The sequence below is a fragment of the Adiantum capillus-veneris genome, chromosome 22, assembly GCF_014529385.1.
Source record: "Adiantum capillus-veneris isolate H3 chromosome 22, ASM1452938v2, whole genome shotgun sequence".
Taxonomy (NCBI): domain Eukaryota; kingdom Viridiplantae; phylum Streptophyta; class Polypodiopsida; order Polypodiales; family Pteridaceae; genus Adiantum; species Adiantum capillus-veneris.
Window position 1 is genome coordinate 138,959,995 of NC_140952.1, and position 23,555 is coordinate 138,983,549.

The following is a 23,555-nucleotide window of genomic DNA, read 5'->3' on the forward strand; positions in this document are numbered from 1 at the left end:
GCTACTCTTCTATTGCTGAAAATCGGTGAAGGCTGAAACCTGCAAATGCGGAGATATTCAAAAACGCTAGGGCTGCTGATGTCAAAAACGCTAGCTTGTCTGCTTCTTCTGACGATGGATGATGATGCAAAACGCTAGTGGCTGGGAGGTATGGCGATGACTGCTGATGCACAAAACGCTAGGCAAGGGGTCTTCAAAAACGCTAGGGGAGGTTCTGCTTCTTGCTTGGAGGGAATCCACCAAGTGGTCTTGTTGAGAAGTTGCCTGCTGAGCTTGGCTCCTGTTGCCTCTTCTGTCAATTAGTGCTAGTCTAGGTTTGCTTATATACAAACTTACTCAATTTGCCCTACCTACTTTTCAACAAAAGTCACTTAAAAATAATAAATGAAAATGTTAAAATAGGTAAAATAGGCTAAATGCACTGGAAAATACCCCTGAAGGATTTTGATGGATTCGGATGGGAATGCTTATGATCATGCTGTGTGCAACCAGAGGATATGCATCTACACTAAGTGACTCGGCATGCACGATCTACGAATAGACTCACAAAAGTGCCAGATTACTTCTAATCTAGACTGACTGGACTAACTGAACCCTTGTCGTGCTGTAGCTTGTCCACGGACACATAGGGTTGGATGTGTCACGTGACAAATCTTTAGACCTTAGAACACTCCGGTCAAGTTTGATACTTTTGATAGAAGGGAAGATGCCCCGAAAGCTACCGCTTTAATTCGACAGTTTGAAGTTGCCTTTGCAAGCGGCAATTTCTAAGAAGCGTCGAAGATGATGCATGTGACCAAACTCCTCAAGGAGATTGCAAGTACTTGGTGGTATACCAAAGCTCTGCAAGGAACTTACAACAAGACTTGGATTCAATTCAAAGCTGAATTTTTTGACAAATTTTTTTTCTCTACGCTTTGAGGAAGGCATTCAAGAAGATTGGGATCGGTTTGCCCAATGGGAACACGAGCGAGTCAAAGCAAGTAGTGGTTCACTCTTGCCAAGGTAGCTCCACTCTTGATTCTCTCTAAGGAAAGAAAGATGAAGAAATTCAACAAAGGACTTTGCCCGAATTTTGTAGACTCATTTGCAAGATACTTTGCAACGGATGGTAGAGTCTGCAATAAAAGCTGAAAGTGTATACCTCAGTGTACGTAGAATCTAATCCCCGCAGTGGGACGGGAACCATTGAACACGAAAACATCAAATTTTTCTTATCCCTCCTCGACGGATATGTGGTTGTCCGAAGAAAGTTGGAGTAAGGGAACTCAACTGACTCCTGAGATTTTGAACAGAAGGCCTCAAACTTTAAGTGAGAGGGCATGTCTTTGATCAAAGTTACATCTTTGAGGAAATCATAAAGTGCATGGTGCTTGTTTGCTCTTCTGCAGGAGGTATGGTTATGTCTAACAGGGACTACTCACTCTCGAGTGTTTATGAGAGTAGGATCAAGTTGAAACATTGCTTTATGCGATGAATTGGTTTGCTCAACCATCCGGAAAGTTACTGATTGATCTAGTATTCGATAGTTTCCTAACAGATTACCTACTATTACGGGTAGGACATTATGAAGGAACCATTCCGAGTTTTCAAGGAAAGAAAAGCTTTTATCAAGCTTGAATACCCTATGAGCCTACACCCCTTACCCGATAAGGGAATATATGGTAGTACTTTTTGCACAAGTGAATGAATAATCTCTTTATGAGGGAAGAAGCAAGAGACAGCCTTGGCCTATGCTCATAGAATTCTAGATTTGAAATCCAAGTTTAATTGATGAGCGGGTTTTGCTCTAAGATCGAGCCAAGGGATCGTAAAGTTGAGCGTCTTCGCTCTAAGGATCTTACGAAGGGAACGTAAATTCCCGAGGTTCACCAAAACTCTAACATAGCTTAAAAATTATGTACACCTTTGAGTACATGGATAACACAAGAAGATGCAGACCTATGCCAAGGAGGATCATCTACCAATAGAATTTTTTTCCTGCTAACCGGAATGAGATGAACCAACTCTCTTTTCAGGAACTGGATGGGAATTTGTTATACTCTCTTGAGCGCCTTTTTGCGCGCAAGGATATTCCGACACGAGAATCTCTATTTGAGATGCGTTCGGTAGAAGGAATTTAAGTTTCTCTACGAAGAAGAGGTTTTCTAATGGTTGTTGTTGTCACGAACGGGAGCGCATAACAATATAAAATACATTCGGATAAATAGACTTTATCACTTAGTACTGAAGCCAAAGGATATAGAGAGAACTAGATAGAGAGAGATTGAGAGTGAGAAGATCGACACAGTACTGGGGACCAGAAGATGGGCTGGTCCCCCCCCCCGTAATAGTATCTTTATTACTGAGGAGAAGTCTATACAAGCACTTGAACCGAACGTATTACCACGTTCGTTCTAGAATAAGACTTGATGGTTCCCGGAAGCCTCGGCTTCCGATTCCTAGGGCAAAACCCTATTCCAAGGAACTTCCGTTCCTTATTCCAAATCCTTGAGAACCAAGGTTCTCGCCTCTGGATCACACCTTCCAGACTCAAGGCATGGCATCCCTGCAACTCTTTTCCGACTCTCTTTCCACAGTCCTCTTCCCGCAGAACAACTCTGCTTTCCCGGACACGAAGTCCTTACTTGGGAATCCCAACTTCCGGATCACAACTTGAGAGACTACCTCTCTCCGATCCGTGGATCTACTTCCCAAACTCGGGTACGAAACCCCTGGGCTGATCTGGCTCTAGTTCCTCATAGCGCTTTTCTCCTACAGAGGCTCATACCTTCCTCTGCTCCTACTCCCTCACTAAGAGGAAGTACACCTGCAAACAAATACTCAAAATTCATAACATGAAAATCGTTACCTTCAAAGTCTCGACGCTCAAAACGCAACTCCGTTCTCGAAAAGCAATTCCCCGGAAGAGATCTTTCCATAGAAAATCCTCTCTTCCACTCCTACACACAAAAGAGGTGTGTTCTCGGGTTCCTTCTCGTAAATCAGCCCCGTCTACGACGTTTATGGGCTGAAAACAGAGAAAAAAAAGCAACTTGTCGCGATGGAAACACGCTTCGTAGGCACTTCTTCGCGAGGGAACTCGCGCACTCGGTCTTGGCGACATCTGGTACACTTGGGGCAGCCATGGGCATCACCGGCAACGTCTTCTTTACGGCTGAAATCTGCAGCAGCATCTCCTCCTTGCAAAGATTGGTCCTCCTCTCTGAGTAAGGGCATGTGATGCTTTTATAGCTCCTAGCCACGGGCACGAATAGCTGCTCGCGTAGAGATCGCGGCCGTTTTTTTTTTTTTTTTTTTTCTGTTCTGCCAGAAAAAGACGCTAGCTGATCTATAGCCTTATTTATCAGATGGCTGCCCACTTATTAAGTGGGCAGCCGGCGTATTTAAAAACATAGTCTGAATTTGCCCAAAAACTCAATAAAACCTATAAGTTAAAAACAATGCTTTCACAGCACTTCCCAGGCGTCCCTGGATGCAATCACATGCACAGTTGCAATGCAGACATAGACTTCCTCGCGAGAAAGCATCTGCTTTCCCGAAAGGCAATCCCGCTTTCTCAAAAAGCGTCTGTTTTTCCTCAAAGTTTCCTCTGAACCCATCTTCATTCAAGTGCTTGCTTTTCCTTGTGCACAATTCTAACACAGTTCGGAATTTCCTCCCGACTATGGATATTCCCTTTTCGATGCACCTGTCACCCACCTTGTGACACATCAAGAATACCCATCACCTAGTCCTTTCCTACCGAACTTACGGTACAATCTCCTTCACAATGCTCTATGTCACCCATCCTATGACGCATCAGAGATGTCCGTTCCCGGATGGTCGGATACTTCTTCCCGATGCTCCCTGTCACCCATCCGATGTGACGCATCAGAAGTACCCGTTCCTGGTGGCCTTAAAGATATTCCCTTTCACAGTGCTCCCGTCATTACTCTGAATGACGCACTAGGAATATTCTGTACTCGGATATCTCCAGTGAGAAAAACCCTCTCACTTAAAATTCCAATAATTCATTTAGAATTATTTTTCCTTGGTGTTCCAAGCGAGAAAACCCTCTCACTTATAAATCCAATAATTCATTTAGAATTATTTTTCTGTCAGATAAAGCCAATTTAGCAACAGTTGTTCATTGAGTATGCTATGTGCTTTTACCATTACAAGTAGCAACTTTTGGCTGCGGTATATGTTTCTCCATGAGCAGGTCAAGTAGCATTTACACGCTGCTGGAATAAATTCGAACTATTATGTTCGTAAGAGTAAAATTCGCCAACCGTTTCAAAATGATAAGAATTATATACGAGAGAACATCCCTGAGAACCAAAGAGGGTTCGCCCTATTGTGAATAGGGTTTGAACGTACATTCAGAAAATGCTATGGCTAGAATCCTATTTGCTTGAGATTTTGCAAGTCGTCATTGATGCTTGCAAGGTGAATCATTTTTTATGATTTTGCAAGGGAGAGACGCTAATGCGCATCAAGAAAACACTACTGGTGGTAATAACTCGCAAGAGAAAAAGATTGGAAAGAAGTGCAGCCATACATGTCACGTGAGACATCCAACCCTATGTGTCCGTGGACAAGCTACAGCATGACCAGGGTTCAGTTCAGTAAAGTCAGTCTAGAATAGGAAGTGATCTGGCACTTTTGTGAGTCTGTTCGCAGACCGTGCATGTCCAGACACTTAGATTAGATGCATATCCTCTGGTTGCACACAGCATGATCATCAGATTTCCATCAGAACCCATCGGGAGCATTTTCCAGTGCACAGAACCTATTTTCCCTAGTTTGACATTTTTCACTTATTATTTTCAAGTGACTTTTGTTGGGAACTAGGTAGAGCAATTTTGCTAAGTTTGTATATATAAAAACCTAGCGCTAGCACTTTTTGGTAGAACAACTCAGTTCAACAAGCACCTTCTCAGCAGGACCCCCAACAGAGACCCTAGCGTTTTTGCATCCACAGACCAGCCTTGGCGTTTTTGCACTTGCAGATTCCTGACGACATTAGAACAGCAGATCAACCTAGCGTTTTGCATTGCAAGACAACCGGCAGCAATAGAAGACAAAATTCAGCCTAGGGTTTTTGGATCAGCAAGACCAACCAGCGTTTTGCAGATTCTTCGCGACAAGGCATCAAGAAGGACCAGGGTTTTCAGTTTTCAGCAGTCGGACATCGCAGTAGAACCCCCGAACCTCGCAGATCTCACCTTCCCGCAGTAGATCCTCGCCACACTGTAAAATCCCGCGAAGTTTGCAGATTCAGCCCGGAAAACGCAGATTTCAGCATCTGCGTTTTCAGCGTGTTGTCGTTGCATCGTCGCCATCGCCGTCGTCACCGACATAGAGCCAGAATTCAGCAGATAAAGATTTGTAGATTTCAGCCCTTAGCACTTTCAGATTTCAGCCCGTGTCATCGTCGTCGACATCGTCGGCAAGTCCAAAGCATTGTAGAGAATTGTGCAATCAATAGTAGGCCACTCTCGCCATAGAGAGTGGGGCCTTCGGAGGAGGGTTTGACAACATTCTGGTGTCATATTCTTCTCTCTCTATCTCTCAGTCTCAGCACCTTCATTCACAGTGTCTATCCACTTTGTTTGTGATCACTTGCACTCTCTCATAAAGGAACGGAAGGCTCTCCCTTCCCTAAGTAAACGGAACCTTGAGCACAGTTCGGAGCACTCATCTTGAGCAAAGTTCAACATTCGCTTCCACTGCACCTTACAGTATGTTAGGTGCAGCGGAATGAATGTTTGCGCTTTGCTCAAGATGAGTGCTCCGAATTGTGCTCAAGGTTCCTTTTGTTCTTATGGAAGGTAGAGCCTTCCGTTCTTAGTGAGAGAATGCTATGATCACAAACAAAGTGAATGGACACCGTGCATGCAAGTGTATGAGACTAAGAGATAGAGAGAAGAGAGATACGACACCAAAGACGTTGTAAAACCCTCCTCTGAAGGCCCCACTCTCGTCGGCGAGAGTGGTCTACTATTGATTGCACAAAGTAGTACAATGCGTATGCAATGGACTGATGCAACTTGGGACTATGCCGATGACAACAACGGTGATGACGACGACTACTTTAGGGCTGAAATCTGTGGTCTTCTATCTGCTGAATTTCGGGACTGTTTCGGTGGCTGAAAAGAACTGTTTTGGGCTGCGTTTGTGAGGCTGAAAATTGGGGTTCTTCTGCATCCGACTAGGCTGAATCTGCTGCGTTTTTCCTACTGCTGAAATAGCGTTTTTGGAGGCTAAAAATCTGCGTTTTTATCTGCTGAAGAAAACGCTGATCCTCAGGGTGATCGCTAGGGCTGAACATGCCAAAAACGCTGACTCTTCTACTGCCAAGGGCTGAAACCAAAAACGCTGGCTATCTGGGACTTCTGTTGGCGATTGGGGGAATCTGCAAACGCTAGGGAATTGGAGAGGATGGCAATCATGGGACTGCTGAAAACGCCAAGTGATGGAAATGCCCGGCGATGAAGGAAATCCAAAACGCTGGGGGTATTGCTGGGGTTCTGCTGAGAAGGTGCCTCTTGAGCATGTGCTCCTGCTGCCTCTTCTGCCATTGAGTGCTAACTTGGGTTTGCTTATATACAAACTTAGCAAAATTGTCCTACCTACTTTTGTTGGGAAGTCAAATAAAAATAATAAGTGAAAAATACCAAAAATAGGGAAAATAGGCTAAATGCACTGGAAAATTCCCCTAACTGATTTTGATGGATTCTGATGGGAATTCTGATGATCATGCTGTGTGCAACCAGAGGATATGCATCTATGCTAAGTGACTCGGCATGCACGGTCTACGAATAGACTCACAAAAAGTGCCAGATCACTTCTAATCTAGACTGACTTGACTGAACTGAACCCTGATCATGTTGTAGCTTGTCCACGGACACATAGGGTTGGATGTGTCACGTGACACAGTACACAAGGAATCTTCGGATTGACAACGTCTGCCTACGTTTAGCAACGGCCCGGAACAAGAACCTTCTTAAATGTGATCGCAGACTTTGTTTGTGAAAGAAAGACATCGAGATTAATGCTCTTATGATTTGAGCATTCCCAATGTGGGAGGACACAAGAGGTTTAATATCCTCTGGACTAAGAGCGCAAGATTATGCGCAAGGACAAATACCTAGATTGATTTCTAGGAGGATTATTATTCTCGAGATTGAGAAGGTGAAATTGAGTTAACAGATTCTCGGATGAGGAAACTTCCGATCAGTTGGAAAGACGCGAATGACAAGTTCTTACATGGCTCGTAAGTTTGATGATTGTCGAAGGATATCCTCGAGATACTAGAGGAACGACATGAACCAGTAAGGTAAGTATTGAATTATTGAATTTTTGTTTAATTTAAATTTTTAAGTTCTCTTTTGAGAAAGGACGAGCTCAACTCACCATTGAGAAAGATTTGGAATCTTTCCGGTTTCTCCCCGGCAGTTCAGTTGGACCTCTACAGTTGAGGACAATTGTTTATAAGTGAGAGGGATATTGCTAAATTGGCTTTATCTGACAGAAAAACAATTCTAAATGAATTATTGGATTTATAAGTGAGAGGGTTTTCTTGCTTGGGACACCAAGAGAAATAATTCTAAATGAATTATTGGAATTTAAGTGAGAGGGTTTTTCTCACTGGAGACATCCGAGTACAGAGTATTCCTAGTGCGTCATTTGGAGTAATGACGGGAGCACTGTGAACGGGAATATCTATAAGGCCACCAGGAACGGGTACTTCTGATGTCACATTAGGTGGGTGACAGGGAGCATCGGGAAAAAGTATCCGACCATCCGAGAACGGACATCTCTGATGCACCATAGGATGGGTGACAAAGCGTCGCGAAGGAGATAGTACCGTAAGTTTGGTAGGAAAGGACTAGAGCGTCGAGATTGTACCATAAGTTTCTTAGGGTTTAGGCCCCTCAGCCAGGATTTGCACAGTGGCTCCGTTCTTCAATGGCTTGACACGTCACCAATTTGTGACATTACCCCTTCTTGAAAGAAAGTAATCGTCCGCGATTACAACATATCTACAAAACAACTCAACTTAGCTCAAAAAAAAAACAAATCGAGGGACATTCCGAGGGACAATCAGTTTGCTCTCTTTTTTGTTAAGCAGTTGAATCTCCTTTCAGCTCTTTTGATCAAGGAGTTGGCTTATCCTTCCGTCCAGATCGGAACTCTTGATATTCCGGCATAGTAAAATTAGCCATCACACCAGGACCGCACTGATCTTCCACGGGTGTCTTGATGCACTAAAATTACATACCCAGGTAACCTCATTCAATTAGGAATATTCAGTGGTTGGCACATCACAATGCAACACGAATGCTCACATATGCATGTTACAAGACACACAAAACAGCACCGGTGAGCACTCCCCCAAGACAAACGGTCTGCGATATGAAGCTACTCAACGACTACCTCGTCACTCCCCCGCAAATAACCTAAAAAGATCTGAGCCATGATCTCAGAGGACTGTACAACCAAACGCTCCCCAGACCACAATCTACGTCGTTGGGAGGTTTTCTAGCATACAACGGAACGCTCCCCAGACATCGACCTGCGTCGTTCCGAGGTTTTCAAACATACAACGAAACGCTCCCCAAGCATCGACCTACGTCGTTCCGAGGTTTTCAAACATACAACGAAAAGCTCCCCAAGCATCGGCCTGCGTCGTTCAGAGGTTCAAACAATACCAAAACAGTATTTCTTACTTCTCCACCCGGGAGTAAAATCACCAATCAATGGAACCAGTATTAAAACCAAAGTCAAACAGTTCAAATCCAAGACAGGTTCAAAACAGATAGCATCCATTTGAAACAAATTCCAAACAATACTTTCTCAAACAAAATTCAAACTTAAAAAGCACTCTCGACATCAATCGAGCTCGAAAAGTCCATTGACTTTCCATCCTGAAACCTGCACCAAAAATAAGGGTTAGATTCTTTTCATAAGGTCATAGCCGATTGCAGCATTAACCCTAAACTCTTGAATAGTCGAAACAAGCCTCGACAAGCAATGTTCCTATGATGGTGATGGTAGTCCCCAGACCTAGCAATCACACTGGACCTCCAAGGTCTTTTTTAGCTCGAAAAGAGACACCTACTGAGAGATGTTGAGAAATTTCAAGTTATAATCTGCTAGGGTTTCCATCGCAAGCATTTTAGGATACCCACTCTGCCAGAAGTTGCACTTCGAAAAAAGATGTCAGAAACCATACTTCAGGCAAAAAATTTCTTGAAAGCTTGCCAAGTCCTTGGAGTGCGCGGCTTGGTAGCTATAGACATCGACATTTGCATGGCACTGCTTATGTGAAAAAAAACAGACTCGAAACAAATCTTGGATCCTTCTCTTGCAAGTGATCTTTTTGGCTTATGCCTTGTAAGACATGAGCGGTGAAGATGGGAGTGTGCCCAATGCGCGATGAAATAAGGGTGGGAGTGGCTAATAAGTCCGGGGTTAGGACACAAAGAATCTTTCAAATAAAATTTCCAATGAACTTTGGAAGTGTCATCTTGCTCTGTCTACTCTTTGGTAGGACCGGTATGCTTTCAGAAAAGCACACGCCTAATGCTCTGATACCACTGTCGCAAGATGGGCACTACGTGCCAGTAGAAAAGAACGGACTGAACAACTTTAAGCACTTCAAATAACAACTCAACTAAAAGAGAGAGATAACACGCGACACGACGTGGCGGAATTCCACCCCAGAGAGGATTGGCCCCAAACCTTGGCGCCCCTGTAAATATTTCTTTATATTGCATCAACACAATACAAGCCTGTACTTCACGCTCTGCACCTTCTCCCATAAGAGTGCCAGAGAAATAGCCCTTGCCTCATATTTGAAGGCCCTTGGCCATTAAAAGCAGTTTACATGAAAAGCTTTAAACTCAAAAGCAACTGGTCCAAAAGCAAGTGCTCAAAAGCTACCAGCATAAATCACGGAGATCCGTACAACAGCCACAATTTCAACAAGCCTCGCATAGATTCACACTCACTTGGATTAAATGCGAATGCAAACCTCTTCTCGGAGTCACCCAACTGCTTCTCGGACAATACATGCATCTTCTTTTGAAGCTTCAATGGTTGACTAGGAAGAAAATACCCAAAATTTTCTCACCCAAAGCATGATTTCTCAGAGACAACTAGACACAAAGTATCTTCGTGCGAGCAGCAAAAGTCTCAACATGAATATCCATAGAAATGCTATAATTCCAAGCAACATACTTCTTATTCGAATCATCATGAACAAAAGCAGCAACATGAAGCTTCCAAAGGATCATCAGCAATATCAAGATGGGCTTACTTAGTGGCACATATATCCGACCCTAGTTGAGTTCTCGCTCGTGAATGTCGCGCGACAATGGACAAGTTCTCCCTCGCGAGCCATGCCCTACATTTAAGTCTTTCTTGTCTGATGGTGGTACAGTTGAAGATTTATTGATCCTTTCCTTATGCAAGAGGATCCTTCAGAGGTCTAAGAGGCAACAGCTTCCCCGACCTCCCCCTTCTCAATTGGAAGCCTTAATACCCGCTGAAACAGCTTAAGATTCAAAAGATTCCGGTTCTTGTGTGACAACAGACAAGCACAAAACCCCTTCTTTGCCATGATCCAGGCAGAAAAACTCGCCTCGTCACTGCCCTTGCAGAATCAAGTCTCTCTCTGAACAGATACCAGATGCTATGGTGAATGATATTTCTTCAAACTTGAAAATACCATGTACGTGACACATCCAACCCTATGTGACCGTGGACAAGCTACAGCATGACCCGGGTTCAGTTCAATCAAGTCAGTCTAGAATAGGAAGTGATCTGGCACTTTTGTGAGTCTGTTCGCAAACCGTGCATGTCCAAACACTTAGTTTAGATGCATATCCTCTCGTTGCACACAGCATGATCATCAGCATTCCCATCAGAATCCATCGGGGGAATTTTCCAGTGAATTTAGCCTATTTTCCCTACTTTTGACAGTCAGCACTTTCTGGCAGAAGAGGCAGCAGGAGCACCATTGCTCAACAGGAACTTCTCAGCAAGACCCCTTAGTGGCGTTTTCTCCTCCAAGCAAGACATCCATTCCCTAGCGTTTTCATCAAGATCCATCGCCACAGATTCCCCCCTTGGCTAGTGTTTCCAACAGAAGGACTCCATCGCCATAGCCTCTCATCAGTAGCGTTTTCATCCGCAAGCTTCACCGAAGAAGACCCACAGCCCTAGCGTTTTCTAGACCCAAAATCGCCCCCCTTTTTGCTAGTGTTTTTCAGCAGGTAAAGACCAACAGAATTCAGCAATGAAGAACCAGCCATATCAACGTTTTTAGGAGTAGATTTCAGCCAACAGAATTCAGTCTATCAACGTTTTTGGACAGCAAATAGAAAGCCTCAGTTTTCAGCCCTTAGATCGGTCTCGCCATCCCCGTCGTCGTCATCGATCTAGCCTAGACTTGCATCAGTCACATGCATCCACTTTGTACCAGTTTGTGCAATAAATAGTAGACCACTCTCGCCGACGAGAGTGGGGCCTGTGGAGGAGGGTTTTACATCTCTGGTGTCGTATTCTCTTCTCTCTCTATCTCTCAGTCTCATACACTTTCACGCACAGTGTCCATTCACTTGTTTGTGATCATTGCACTCTCTCATTAAGAACGGAAGGCTCTACCTTCCATAAGAACAAAAAGGAACCTTGAGCACAGTTCAGAGCACTCATCTTGAGCAAAGTTCAAACATTCATTCCGCTGCACCTAACATTGGTATCAGAGCTTTTGCAGTGTTCTGTATCACTCAAGGAAAGAACCACAAGAATCACAAAGAATTTTTTTTTGCTTGTTGCGATCGCACGAATTAAAGTTCGCTTGGGTGTGTCGATTCTTAATCGTGTTTTTGAAGAGTGACAAGAATCCCAGGAAAGAAGGGCTTGTCCAGCCTCCCCTTGTGTCTCTTTTCACTCATTGCGAGTGGACCGTGCACTTAGCGGCCGGCCAATCAACGTGAGGTGGAAAAAAGCAACCTTGGTGTGAGCGCAAGGCTTCTAAGGGGTGCGCCTGCAGAAAAGTGCAGAACTCGAGTGAAGAGAAGATCCTTCTCAAACACAGATTGCAAGCAAAAGAAAACCCTCAAGAACCTCAAGACCCCAAGACCCTCAAGAACCCAAGTTCCTCGTGAACTTAAGAACCAAAGATCATAGTGCATGGTCGTCACCCGAAGCGGAATGGATACTTCGCATACAGGTGATGAGCATGAGAGAGGCGACGAAGAATTTTTCCCACTTTCCGATCCTCCCCCTTCTCCATCTACGCCACGAGTTGTACCAAATCCTATGGAGGCGATGGTCAAGTCGATGTTGGACATGATAGCACAACAAGAAGCGACTCGCATGGACAGGGAACGTGAGCGCGATGAACGAAAAGAAAGAAAAGCACAAAGAAAGGAGGAAGCCGAAGCCAGCCGAGTGGCCTTGGAGGCCGATCGTGAGGTTCAAAGAAACCTACGCACTCAAGAATTGGATCGACAAGTTCTTGCCTCGAAGTTTGAACCAGCCAAAGATGTTGGTAGTTCCTCAAGTGGCGCAACCCGAGATTCGGACTCCAACAACCCAGTCACAGAGAAGTTGACTTTCAGTAAGTATGATGGTAAGATGGATGCTACGGTTATTCATTCTTGGTTGCATCAATTTAATGCTTATTTTGCGACAACTAAGAAGACAGGAAATAGCAAGGTTTTGACGACAGCTATGTATCTTGCCGATGATGCCATCAATTGGTATTATGCATGGCAAGAGGCACAGTTAGCCGCGTACCTAGAGGAAACCGACGAATTCACGCCCCTTTCCTTCAATTGGGTTGATTTCTAAGACAAGCTCAAGGCGCGGTTTATGCCACCTCAGTACCTCGCACGATTGAAGGACAATTGGCATGCTCTGAAGCAAAATGGTATGCTGGTTATGTCTTTTTCTAATCGTGTTTTGCAGCTAGGCACTCAATTACGCAAGTCGGATGATGAGCGCAAAGAGGCATTCCTTTACAGATTGGACGAATATATCAAGTACGATGTCAAGGTGCTCGATCCAATCGATCTCAACAAGGCGGTAGCGATTGCTCTTATACAAGAGATGAAGCACAACAAGGGAAAGCCTAAGGAGAACAAGACTTCCACAAGTACCTCGCAGACTTCTCACAACCCTCAGAATGGTAAGAACGGTAAGAATGGTAAGAGCGGTAAGAATGGTAAGAACGGTAAGAATGGTAAGAACGGTAACTCTTCTAACAAATCTTCCAACAGTCTCTCAGAAAAGAACTCTTTCAATGAACCTAAGGGTAAGGCTAACACAATTGCTAAACCTAAGCTCACTCCAGATGAAAAGGTAGCACAAGGAATTTTAGGAGGATACATCACGTCGGAAGAGCAAAGCACTTATTCTAAGGAAGGTCGTTGTTTTCATTGTCACATTAAGGGTCACATAAAAAGAACATGTCCTAAGCTTGACTCTAATGAATCTAAAGAATCCACAGAACCCACTTCCTCTGTCAATGCAATCAATGACAACACGAGTGTGCCCCGAGTTTCTCCTTACCCTCCCATTGATGAGTCTCTCATTAAATGTTATGGTCATATGACGGGGCAACATTTTGTCATATTGTTTGACCCAAGTAGTATGCATGATGTGATCAATCCCTCTCTTGTTGAGAGAGCTCGCTAGAGGTTAGTCAAAAATCTCCTCTCGAGGTTTTGGGCTTCGCTCCCGGTATAGACTCTCTCATCACGAAAGAGTGCCTTGATGTGTTGTTTACAGTTCAACAAGCTGCTTTCCGTAGAAAATTTTTTGTCTCTCCTCTCTCAGGATGTGATATGATTTTGGGCATTCGATGGTTTCGTGAGCATAACCCTCTCATTGATTGGGCGGAAAATACGTTCACTTTCGATGCCAAAAGTGACTCTCCCATTGTTATTCGTGGAGAGGAAGTTGTTCATTCTCCCTCTCATTGCAAATGTGCAGGCGAAGATTGAACGGATTCAGGAGACAGAGACTCTCTCAGTCTCTTCTTCTACAAAGCATGACACACAAGATTTGCATGATGATTTGGATGATAATGATGAGCATGATGATTTGCACGAAGAAGACGTTATTGTTCACAAGGATGATGAGTTAGTTGATGGTTTTTCTAGCGAAGCTAACCTCGTTGCAGATCGATCAATCACGAAGGACATATCTTTGCTCTCGAGCCTAGGTCCAATGAACCCTTACAGGAAGTATTATGTGTTCGCATGATTGGTACGCACGCATTGTACGAGTATTTCATTCATGATCGTTTCCTGTATTTTCGTCGACATCTTTATGTGATCCCTTTTACTAGGCATGACATATTCTACGTTGAGCACGTTTCATTCATGAATGAGCACGAATGTATGCGGATTGTTCATGAAAAGCTGAAAAGTATGCATTCAAGGAAGTCACATTCCATGTCTCTTCCTTGGCACGACACAATTGTAGAAAGAGCACATGAAAGTATGAGCACCAAGCATGGGCATTTCCGTTGTGAATTTGAATTGCCATAGTTGATTGTTTTAGATCCAAAGAGAAAGATTCGATCTCACTGTTTGCGTGTGTGTGGTGAACGGTTTGGCACTCCATCTCTTTGTTCATCTACATTGCATGCACAGTCTTTGAGGAAGACAATATTTTTTCCACTCACTTTACATGGAATGGGTATGTTCATGTTTTTGTGTGGGAAGGGGTTTCAGGAATTTTCAGCCGTGGAGATTCTTGAAGAAGAAAGAAGCATGACTCTAGACGAAGTTGAAGCATTGAACGAGACTCAGAAGACTTTGTGTCGCTTTTGGCGCGCCTCAAAGAAGAAGGCATTGCAGACCTTTATGAAGTTCAAGTACCGCACGACCCACACATCAGAGTGGGCCGGCAAAGAGTCCTTTCGAGGATTCCGGATGTTATTGGCGATCTCCCTCAACGCCATACAATTCGGTATCAGTACCTCACTTTGATAAGGAGGGGATGTCACATGACACATCCAACCCTATGTGTCCGTGGACAAGCTACAGCATGACCAGGGTTCGGTTCGGTTCAATTCAGTCAAGTCAGTCTAGAATAGGAAGTGGTCTGGCACTTTTGTGAGTCTGTTCGCAGACCATGCATGTCCAGACACTTAGTTTAGATGCATATCCTCTCGTTGCACATAGCATGATCATCAGCATTTCCATCAGAATCCATCGGGGGAATTTTCCAGTGGATTTAACCTATTTTTGACATTTTTCACTTATTATTTTTAAGTGACTTTTGTTGGAAAGTAGGTAGGGCAAATTGAGTAAGTTTGTATATAAGCAAACTAGAGTTAGCACTTTCTGGCAGAAGAGGCAACAGGAGCACCATTGCTCAACAGGCAACTTCTCAGCAAGACCCCTTGGTGGCGTTTTCTCCTCCAAGCAAGACATCCATTCCCTAGCGTTTTCATCAAGATCCATCGCCACAGATTCCCCCCCTTGGCTAGCGTTTCCAACAGAAGGACTCCATCGCCATAGCCTCTCATCAGTAGCGTTTTCATCAGCAAGCTTCACCGAAGAAGACCCACAGCCCTAGCGTTTTCTAGACCCAAATCGCCTCCCTTTTTATTGGCGTTTTTCAGCAGGTAAAGACCAACAGAATTCAGCAATGAAGAACCACCCAAATCAGCGTTTTTAGGAGCAGATTTCAACCTGCCGAATTCAGCCTATCAGCGTTTTTGGACAGCAGATAGAAAGCCTCAATTTTCAGCCCTTAGATCGGTTTCGCCATCCCCGTCGTCGTCGTCGATCTAGCCTAGACTTGCATCAGTCACATGCATCCACTTTGTACCAGTTTGTGCAATCAATAGTAGACCACTCTCGTCGGCGAGAGTGGGGCCTTCGGAGGAGGGTTTTACAACGTCTTTGGTGTCGTATTCTCTTCTCTCTCTATCTCTCAATCTCATACACTTTCACGCATAGTGTCCATTCACTTGTTTGTGATCATTGCACTCTCTCATTAAGAACGGAAGGCTATACCTTCCATAAGAACAAAAAGGAACCTTGAGCACAGTGCGGAGCACTCATCTTGAACAAAGTTCAAACATTCATTCCGTTGCACCTAACATACCAGTCCTTACCTTCAGTGGTACAAAGGATAAAACAGATGTAGAATCTTGCAACATGACTTCAATCGCTGCAATTGTATCTTTGGGCACAACTTGTTCCACAGATAAACCTTTACAGATGGATATACCTCCAAACACTACTCTGTCTCAGTCTACGACATCCCTTCAATAGGATTTTATTGTTCCAGACAAACCAATGAAATACCTTACAGATTTCCAACCAGTGGTCTTCACTCAACAGAAAACTCAAGTCAGTTTACCAATAGTTTCACTCGAAGCAGATAAACATTCAATCTTTTCTTGGATAAAGCTCAAAGTTACAAATGACTTGGACAAAGACACTTATCAAGTTGCAGATATGATCAGTTTTCAGTTTGGCAAAATAATTATGGTCAATAACAGTGTCATGACGTGGGAATTAACAGAAAGAGCTTTGGATGCAGAAGCACTACAACAATACCTTTCCCTCTCCCAGAGTTTCTACAACTACCTTGGTTTTTATTTTAAATGGGAGGGAATGTCACGATTGTGACGTATTCTTTGTCTTGGTATTACCTTCTCACTTGGTTCTCTTGCAGATACGAAGACGTACCAGATCCGAGACCACGATTCTCCAAAGGATGCGTCTCTTCGCCCAAGAGTCGCACTTGTTCGGCGAATAGCCATGCCTCTTCAACGAATGGCTGCACCTTTGCACCGAAGGGTCGCGACTCTACAGCAAAAAGACACAACTATTGGCCTAGTGTCATGTCTCTTGACCTATGGTCATGTCTTTTCATCATGTCTCTTCAGTTTCTATATAAGAACACCTTTGTAACACATTTCAAGCATTCAAGCAATCAAACACAGAGTCTTATGAGTCTTGTCTCTGAGTCAAGTTCAAGTTTCTTAAGTCTTAGTCATGAGTTTAAAGATTTAATTAAGAATTAGTAACTAGAATCCTTACAGAGGGTCTCCTCTCTCTACAGTGCTTCCAAGCCAAATCTGAGGAAGAGAGGCCCTGGCAATTCTTTTAAGGGCCTATGGCCCAAAAACAGTACATGAAAAGCTTCAAGTTCTTTAGTTCCAAAAGCATCTGAGCCCAAGGCCTTGCGCCAAAGCTGCTGCCACAAAACGCGAAAATCCGTACGTTGTGCCACGTCAGCAACTCCCTATGATTTACAAAAATTCGTACGATGTGCCATGTCAGCAGCTCACGTAAACTTTAGTTCTTGCTTTATTTTATTGCTCTAGTTTCCCCTGGGCCCTATCGGACCAGGACCCCATTGGAACAACTTATAACATCAAGTTTGTCAGTTTCACTGGGATATGTCCATTTGGTATGCCACGTCATCACTTTGTGACATACCCCCCTCTTGAAAGAATTGTAATCTCCCTCAATTACGCCTACAAAAACCAACATAAGCCAGAAACTAGTTTAGTAGACACTGATTCTAAGCACTAACGCGCTAGACGACACATATCCAGGACTTGCACAAAGACAATAGTCACTGAACATTCAAATCACATTCACATCATTACCTTCGTCGAGATCTTGGACGAGAATCATGATCTACTGTAATGTATTTAGCAATCACATCCAAATTTGTCACTGATCTCTCGAAGATGTTTTGATTGACTAAATCTTGTTACTATCATGTCCATCTCATCTTTATGAAGGAGAAGACCCAAATGCTGTAATCATTTCGTCTTTCAAACATGCACTCAAACACTACTAGCATGAGAGAGAACATATAAAAAAACCCTTTGCCATTTTGAAGTACTTCTTCCATAAAGTCATACAACAGAATACTCTCAGCCAATGTCACTTTACCTTTCACTTTCCTTTCCTTGTGAGCCAGTATTTGTTCTGGAACGAATCTCCTCGGTCTCTTCCACTTCAGGTTGCTCTTCAGGCTCCCTGTCAGCAACTGGCACCTCACCTCTGAAAGGTTTCAACACTCACATGAAATGCATTGTGAATCTTCCAACCTATAACACGCCGGGATACAAAGCTAACTGATTTGCTCCACTCGTCAAGATATGAAAGAAAAACTAGTCAGAATAGCGATGGGAGAAGAGTGTTATTGCCATATGGGGGATCAAATGGCCTAACTACATGAGGATGTTTATTTGAAACGTACTTTGGGGAGCCATCCCTACTAGATTTACACTCGAGAGATTGGCATTGACACTTGCTCTAGTTGTAGAATAGCTTAAGAGAATCCCCTACATCTGTTCAATAATTGCTCTACCTCGTGGGGTCTAACCGCCGTTAAAATCTACAAATGGGTGGATGTACCTGAAAGATTATCTTCCTTACAATGACCTGGTCCTGAGAGGGTGTAAATCGCAAAGTCAAGTAATTCCATACGTTGTGCCATGTCAGTAGCTCACGCAAACTTTGGTCCTTGCTTTATTTTATTGCTCTAGTGTCCTCTGGGCCCCATCAGACAGGGACCCCATAGCTTGAAACAACTTATAGTATCAAATTTGTCGATTTCTGTCCATTTGATATGCCACATCATCACTTTGAAACACTATTAGCAGTGTTTATGTCAAAAGTTACCAATGAATCAAAGGTTGAATCTGGTGCGGTGCAAACTGCACCAGGGGGGAGCCACTCCACTCCTTTCACATAGATTGCCTAGATTGAATAAAGTCACTAATTTCTCTTTGAGATTTTAGGGTACTGACAGGCTGACAGTATTATGGGAATGACTTTCTGAATTGTGTGCACTCAATTGGAAATTTCCTTGATGGAACTGAAGACATGTGCTCTTTCATGAGTGTATTGTTAGAGACATGTAGAGAAAGATAAAATGTCCACTATTTTATGTGATGAATGATTTAAACTTAGTGCATCTAGACATCTGTGGCGATCATTGAAATCTAGATGTGATGGCTAAGTGAATGAGAACTGAATGTGACCTGAATGAGATTCTAGTACATCAAGATATCTATCTGGATGAAATGACTAGATATTGTTGTGAGTGCATCAAAGAGTTCCAAAAGAATGAGATGACTTAGTGCATCTAGACATCTGTTGCAGATCATTGAAATCTAGATGTGATGGCTAAGTGAATGAGAACTGAATGTGACCTGAATGAGATTCTAGTACATCAAGATATCTATCTGGATGAAATGACTAGATATTGTTGTGAGTGCATCAAGAGTTCTAGACGGAATGAGATGGCTAGATTGAATGATTGAAAACACAGTATTCACCATAAACTAAGTGTGTGATTTTGTGAATTGCATGCTGTCTAGATGTATTGTCTTGTGAGGATAGTCATGGGCATGGTTTGCTTGATTGACATGTGAAATGAAAGGATATGAATCTGAAAGTAACAAGATTTAGTAGATCAAGACATCCGTAAGATCAGTGTGGTCTGGATGTGATTGTTAAATGGTTACAATGACACGATTTGTATCTGAGACCCTCGACAGAAACGTGATTGATTAGTGACTGATTCTTTGTAGAAGTGTTGGATTGGGGGAGTTTGGTGCATGAGTACATAGAGAAAGTGTCTATTGAAGAAATTTTCTATCCTTTGGCTGTTTTTGCAGGTGTAATCGAGGGTGATTACAATTCTTTCAAGAGGGGGAAATGTCACAAAGTGATGATGTGGCATGCCCAATTGGAAGTTAATGGCCGAGTGAACAAGAAAGGAACCTAAACGGACTTCAAAGCACCGGTCGTGGGGTCTTACAACCTTTTTAAAATAAACCTGACCCCCAAAATTGCATAGACGAACAGATGACGTGGCAGTTGTGCAGACACCTGCAAATTGCATTGATGATGTGGCAAGTTGTACAAACGTCCGCGTTCTATGTTGAAGATGTGGCAGGTCGTATGGATTTTCGTAAAACATGCTGGCAGCTTTAGCGCTAGCTTTTGGGGTTTAATGCTTTTGGGGCTCTGCTTTTAGGCAACCCTTGTTTATAAGGACCCTTGGGGCCCCTCTACAGAGCATCTGGACGCAAAGTCTGAGAACAGAGGACCCTTGGGAGTTGTACTGTTGCGAGTACATGGCAAGCACAGCCACAAAACGTATCTCACTCTCAACATAACTTCTTGGAGATACACAAGATAGGCTATAGATGCTTGGAGATGCTAACTCTGATACTTCATTGGTTATTGCTAGTACTTTGAAACTCCTCAGAATTAGATTGCTTGGAGTTCCACACAAGCAAAGAAAATTTTAAAGACTTAATCCTTGAAATTCCATGCAATAAGATGCGAACAATTATAAAATTCTCGGTAGTCTTGTGTTAATTCAAACATTCACTCCGATCACACTTGTGTAGTACTTGCTGATAAAACGTTCTCACCGCAAGGACCTTATTAAAGCACGTGCTAATCGCTAATCTGACATCACAAGAACGCATCATTATGATGTAGAAAATGTCCATGCGTCAGAGCTAGGACAAACCTAAGCATTAGAAATTCGAAAAGGCTCCTGGCCATTTGAAAAGGTTTTACACGCTCTAAGAAGGCCTTGGAAGTCCTTAACACAAGAAGATTTAGAAATTTTCTCATGTAGGAAAACGGAGTCTTTTACAATGTTTTTCATACAATGCACAACATCATGAGCTTCTGCTTGAGAGGCACCGCATACCTAGCTAGGTACGATTGGGGGCCGGCGGTCCCCTACCCCCAATCGTACCTAGGGCCGGCGGTCCCCTACCCCCAATCGTACCTAGCTAGATATGCATTGCCTCCCTCACCGGCCCGCGCGGTCCCCTACCCCCAATCGTACCTAGCTAGATATGCATTGCCTCCCTCACCGAAGCTCATGATGTTGAGGTAAGTCACAATGTGGGGATTGTTGCGAGAATTTGTCCAAAACTTCTTGTGTAAGTCTTCGTTGCAAGTAAAGTGTGAAGCTCTTAGCTAACAATGAGAAGAAAAATCAAGTGACAGCATGTACCGATGCAATCTGTTCTTTATGCTTCCCTCCTTTGCAGCTCCAAGAGCAATCCATTGTTGCTCCATCTGACGTACACCTAGCAAATTTTTATGAGCGGAGCAGAACTGCATTAAGAACACCTCGCAGATCCATGTTAGGGACGTAGCATGCATACCTTGTCGGAGACATAGTGGGAAAGAGGCGTGAGGCTCTGCACGATACCTTTACCAGACTTGACGTCTCTCAAAGCACCTAGCCACACTTGTAAGAAGCTAGCTTGAGTGGAGGTGGTGCATGCAGAATTTGCTGGAGGGGTCACCGTGCTGAAGGCCCATCGGCGGCCCTTCACGGGAAACACCACAATGCGCTTTGCCATTGAAAGTGTGTATTCGCGCGTTCGGTCGCGCGAGAGAAGACGAAGGTTTAGGCTGGGTTCAGACGAGCCTGAAGCGCCACCCTGCCTTGCATATATATACAAGTGGTCCCGGTCGGGTCCATCAGGACTAAGTGGCACGGGCATGGGAGGGTGGGATCTACGGTGGGGGCATTGTGGGCTGTAGATCCCAGTTGCAGCCATGTTTTAAGTAATTAGGGTCCCCATATTTCACAACACACGTATGGCATAGTGATTAGGGTAGGCGCCTCTCATGCGTGAGGTTTCGGGTTCAAACCCGACGCCCCAAAATGGGGGTACCCTACATTACTTCCAAAATGCGGGTACCCTAGATTACAAAAGTAATATTACTTCTGAAATGCGGATACCCTAGATTACTTTTTACCCTAGATTACAAAAGTAATCTAGGGTACCCACATTTGGGATCTACGGCCCACAGTGCCCCTGTCATAATAATCAATATCTAATTCTCCTAAATGATTTTCTCATATTAAACTGATCATTTAATGTGGGGAAGTGCCAGGGGAGAAAAAGTTAGAATATTGGTTAAGCTATCATACCGGCCACAGTAGGGATCCAAAGGAGGGAAAATAGGGATCCAAAGGGGGGGCCATTGCAAAAGAGCCATGTGCAACAATGGGCCAAAAAGACCCTAATGTTCAGCCCATTAAGACTTCCAAAATGCTAAGGTTCCAAAATTCAAAGGTTGTGTCCAAAGGGTTAAAGCTTATGATAAATTGGGTAGTTTGTGTACTCTCCAAAGTCAACACACATCCCTACACATGAGGGGGCGAGCCCTAAAGGTAGGGGGATGAGAGAGAAAGACTAAAAAACTTACACACACACACACACAAGCTCCCATTTGAACACAAAGGGCATAAAGGACACATGTCAGATGCCTAAGCTAGTTGCTCCCAAAGTGTGCTAGATTCCTATTGAATGACCCTTGAAGTGGACCAATGAGAATTAGGCTAGAGTAAATTTAGTCTAATTAATTTTAAAACACTTAATAAAAAGAACCAATGAAAATTAAGTCTCCTGGATGATTATTGGACAGCCCGTGAAGGGGTCCAATAGGAATTGAGCAGCCCAATGGGCTACTTAATTCCTATTGGCCAGAATGGGGAAAGGTCCAATGGGGATTTAATTCATTTAAATCAATTTTAGTTTTATTGATAAAGCTCTCTCAAAAGGGAAAAGAGGGACACATGTCAGAAGGCTCTTCAATTTACCCCTATTTTCCTATTGGCTAAGCTTAGCACTGTCCAATGGGGAGCCTGCAAGAGCAAATAGCAAGAGGGCTCGCCCAAGAGAGAGAGGGGGCTGATTTTTGCAAGGCATTATCACACACACACTCACACACAGTCTATGTGCGAAGTAAAGAAGACTATCTCTTCCCAAGCTTTAATGGAGAGCTCATCACTTACTCCAAGCTTGTGAGATAGAAGCCTACATCGACACACTCTTGGAATGTGGATGCAAATCCAACCAAGAGCCAAGCTTCAATGCATGCTCATCTCCTCTACCAAGCTAATTACTAAGCTAAGCTATGCTAATATGAGTGATTATGTGAGGAGATGTACATCTTTCTCATAAGATACTCCTTCTTCCTCTCAATCTACTCTCATACCCTGCTAGCTCTCACCATCTTCGAAGGTGTGTGAGGTCTTGGGTCTAAGAACGGAGATAATTAATGATGTGTTTGCTAAGTGTTTTGCTTAGTGCATGAAGCTTTCATCTTCATTGCACTAACTAGTCTTGAAGGAACACAAAGAATTGTATTGTACAATATCTCTCTTGATGGGAGAAACCATAATACAAAGCCTTTTGGAGGGGGGACAGGCTCCATGCAAATCTGGTCTTCAATTGTTGTCAATAGCTTAATTTCTCTCTCTTTTGAAAGTATTGTTCATGCTATCTAACTAGGTGTTATGCTTTTTGTTGCTCTCTCCACCCAAGCACTCTTGTAATTCTCATTAGGAATCTATTTTAATGAAATGCCCACTATGTTCATGCTAATTTCCGCTACACACAAGTTTTTAGGCCATTAAATGTTACATTGGTATCAGAGCACAAGGTTTCTCTTTTCTTGCTCAAGAAGGGAGGTCCTCAAGCTAGCTATAAATGATTGGTATTATTAATTGCCTGT

At 43.5% G+C, this 23,555-nt stretch overlaps 1 protein-coding gene across 2 annotated transcripts in view; it reads right to left on the reverse strand.

The window, feature by feature from the left end:
* The window catches only part of LOC147430311 (K+-H+ exchange-like protein), an 85,068-nt gene extending 63,571 nt beyond the window's left edge, over window positions 1-21,497 (reverse strand). Inside the window, exons 1-2 of one of the 2 annotated variants that reach the window (XM_086495643.1) lie at window positions 21,235-21,497; window positions 21,034-21,109 (exon numbers count right to left, since the gene is read on the reverse strand). In XM_086495643.1, the coding sequence (XP_086351769.1) occupies window positions 21,034-21,109; window positions 21,235-21,388 (230 nt within the window). In that variant the 5' untranslated portion in view covers window positions 21,389-21,497. Of the gene's footprint in view, window positions 1-21,033; window positions 21,110-21,187 lie in introns of both variants that reach the window. The other variant, XM_086495642.1, reaches the window with a different exon arrangement.
* Between the last annotated feature and the right edge of the window lie 2,058 nt (window positions 21,498-23,555).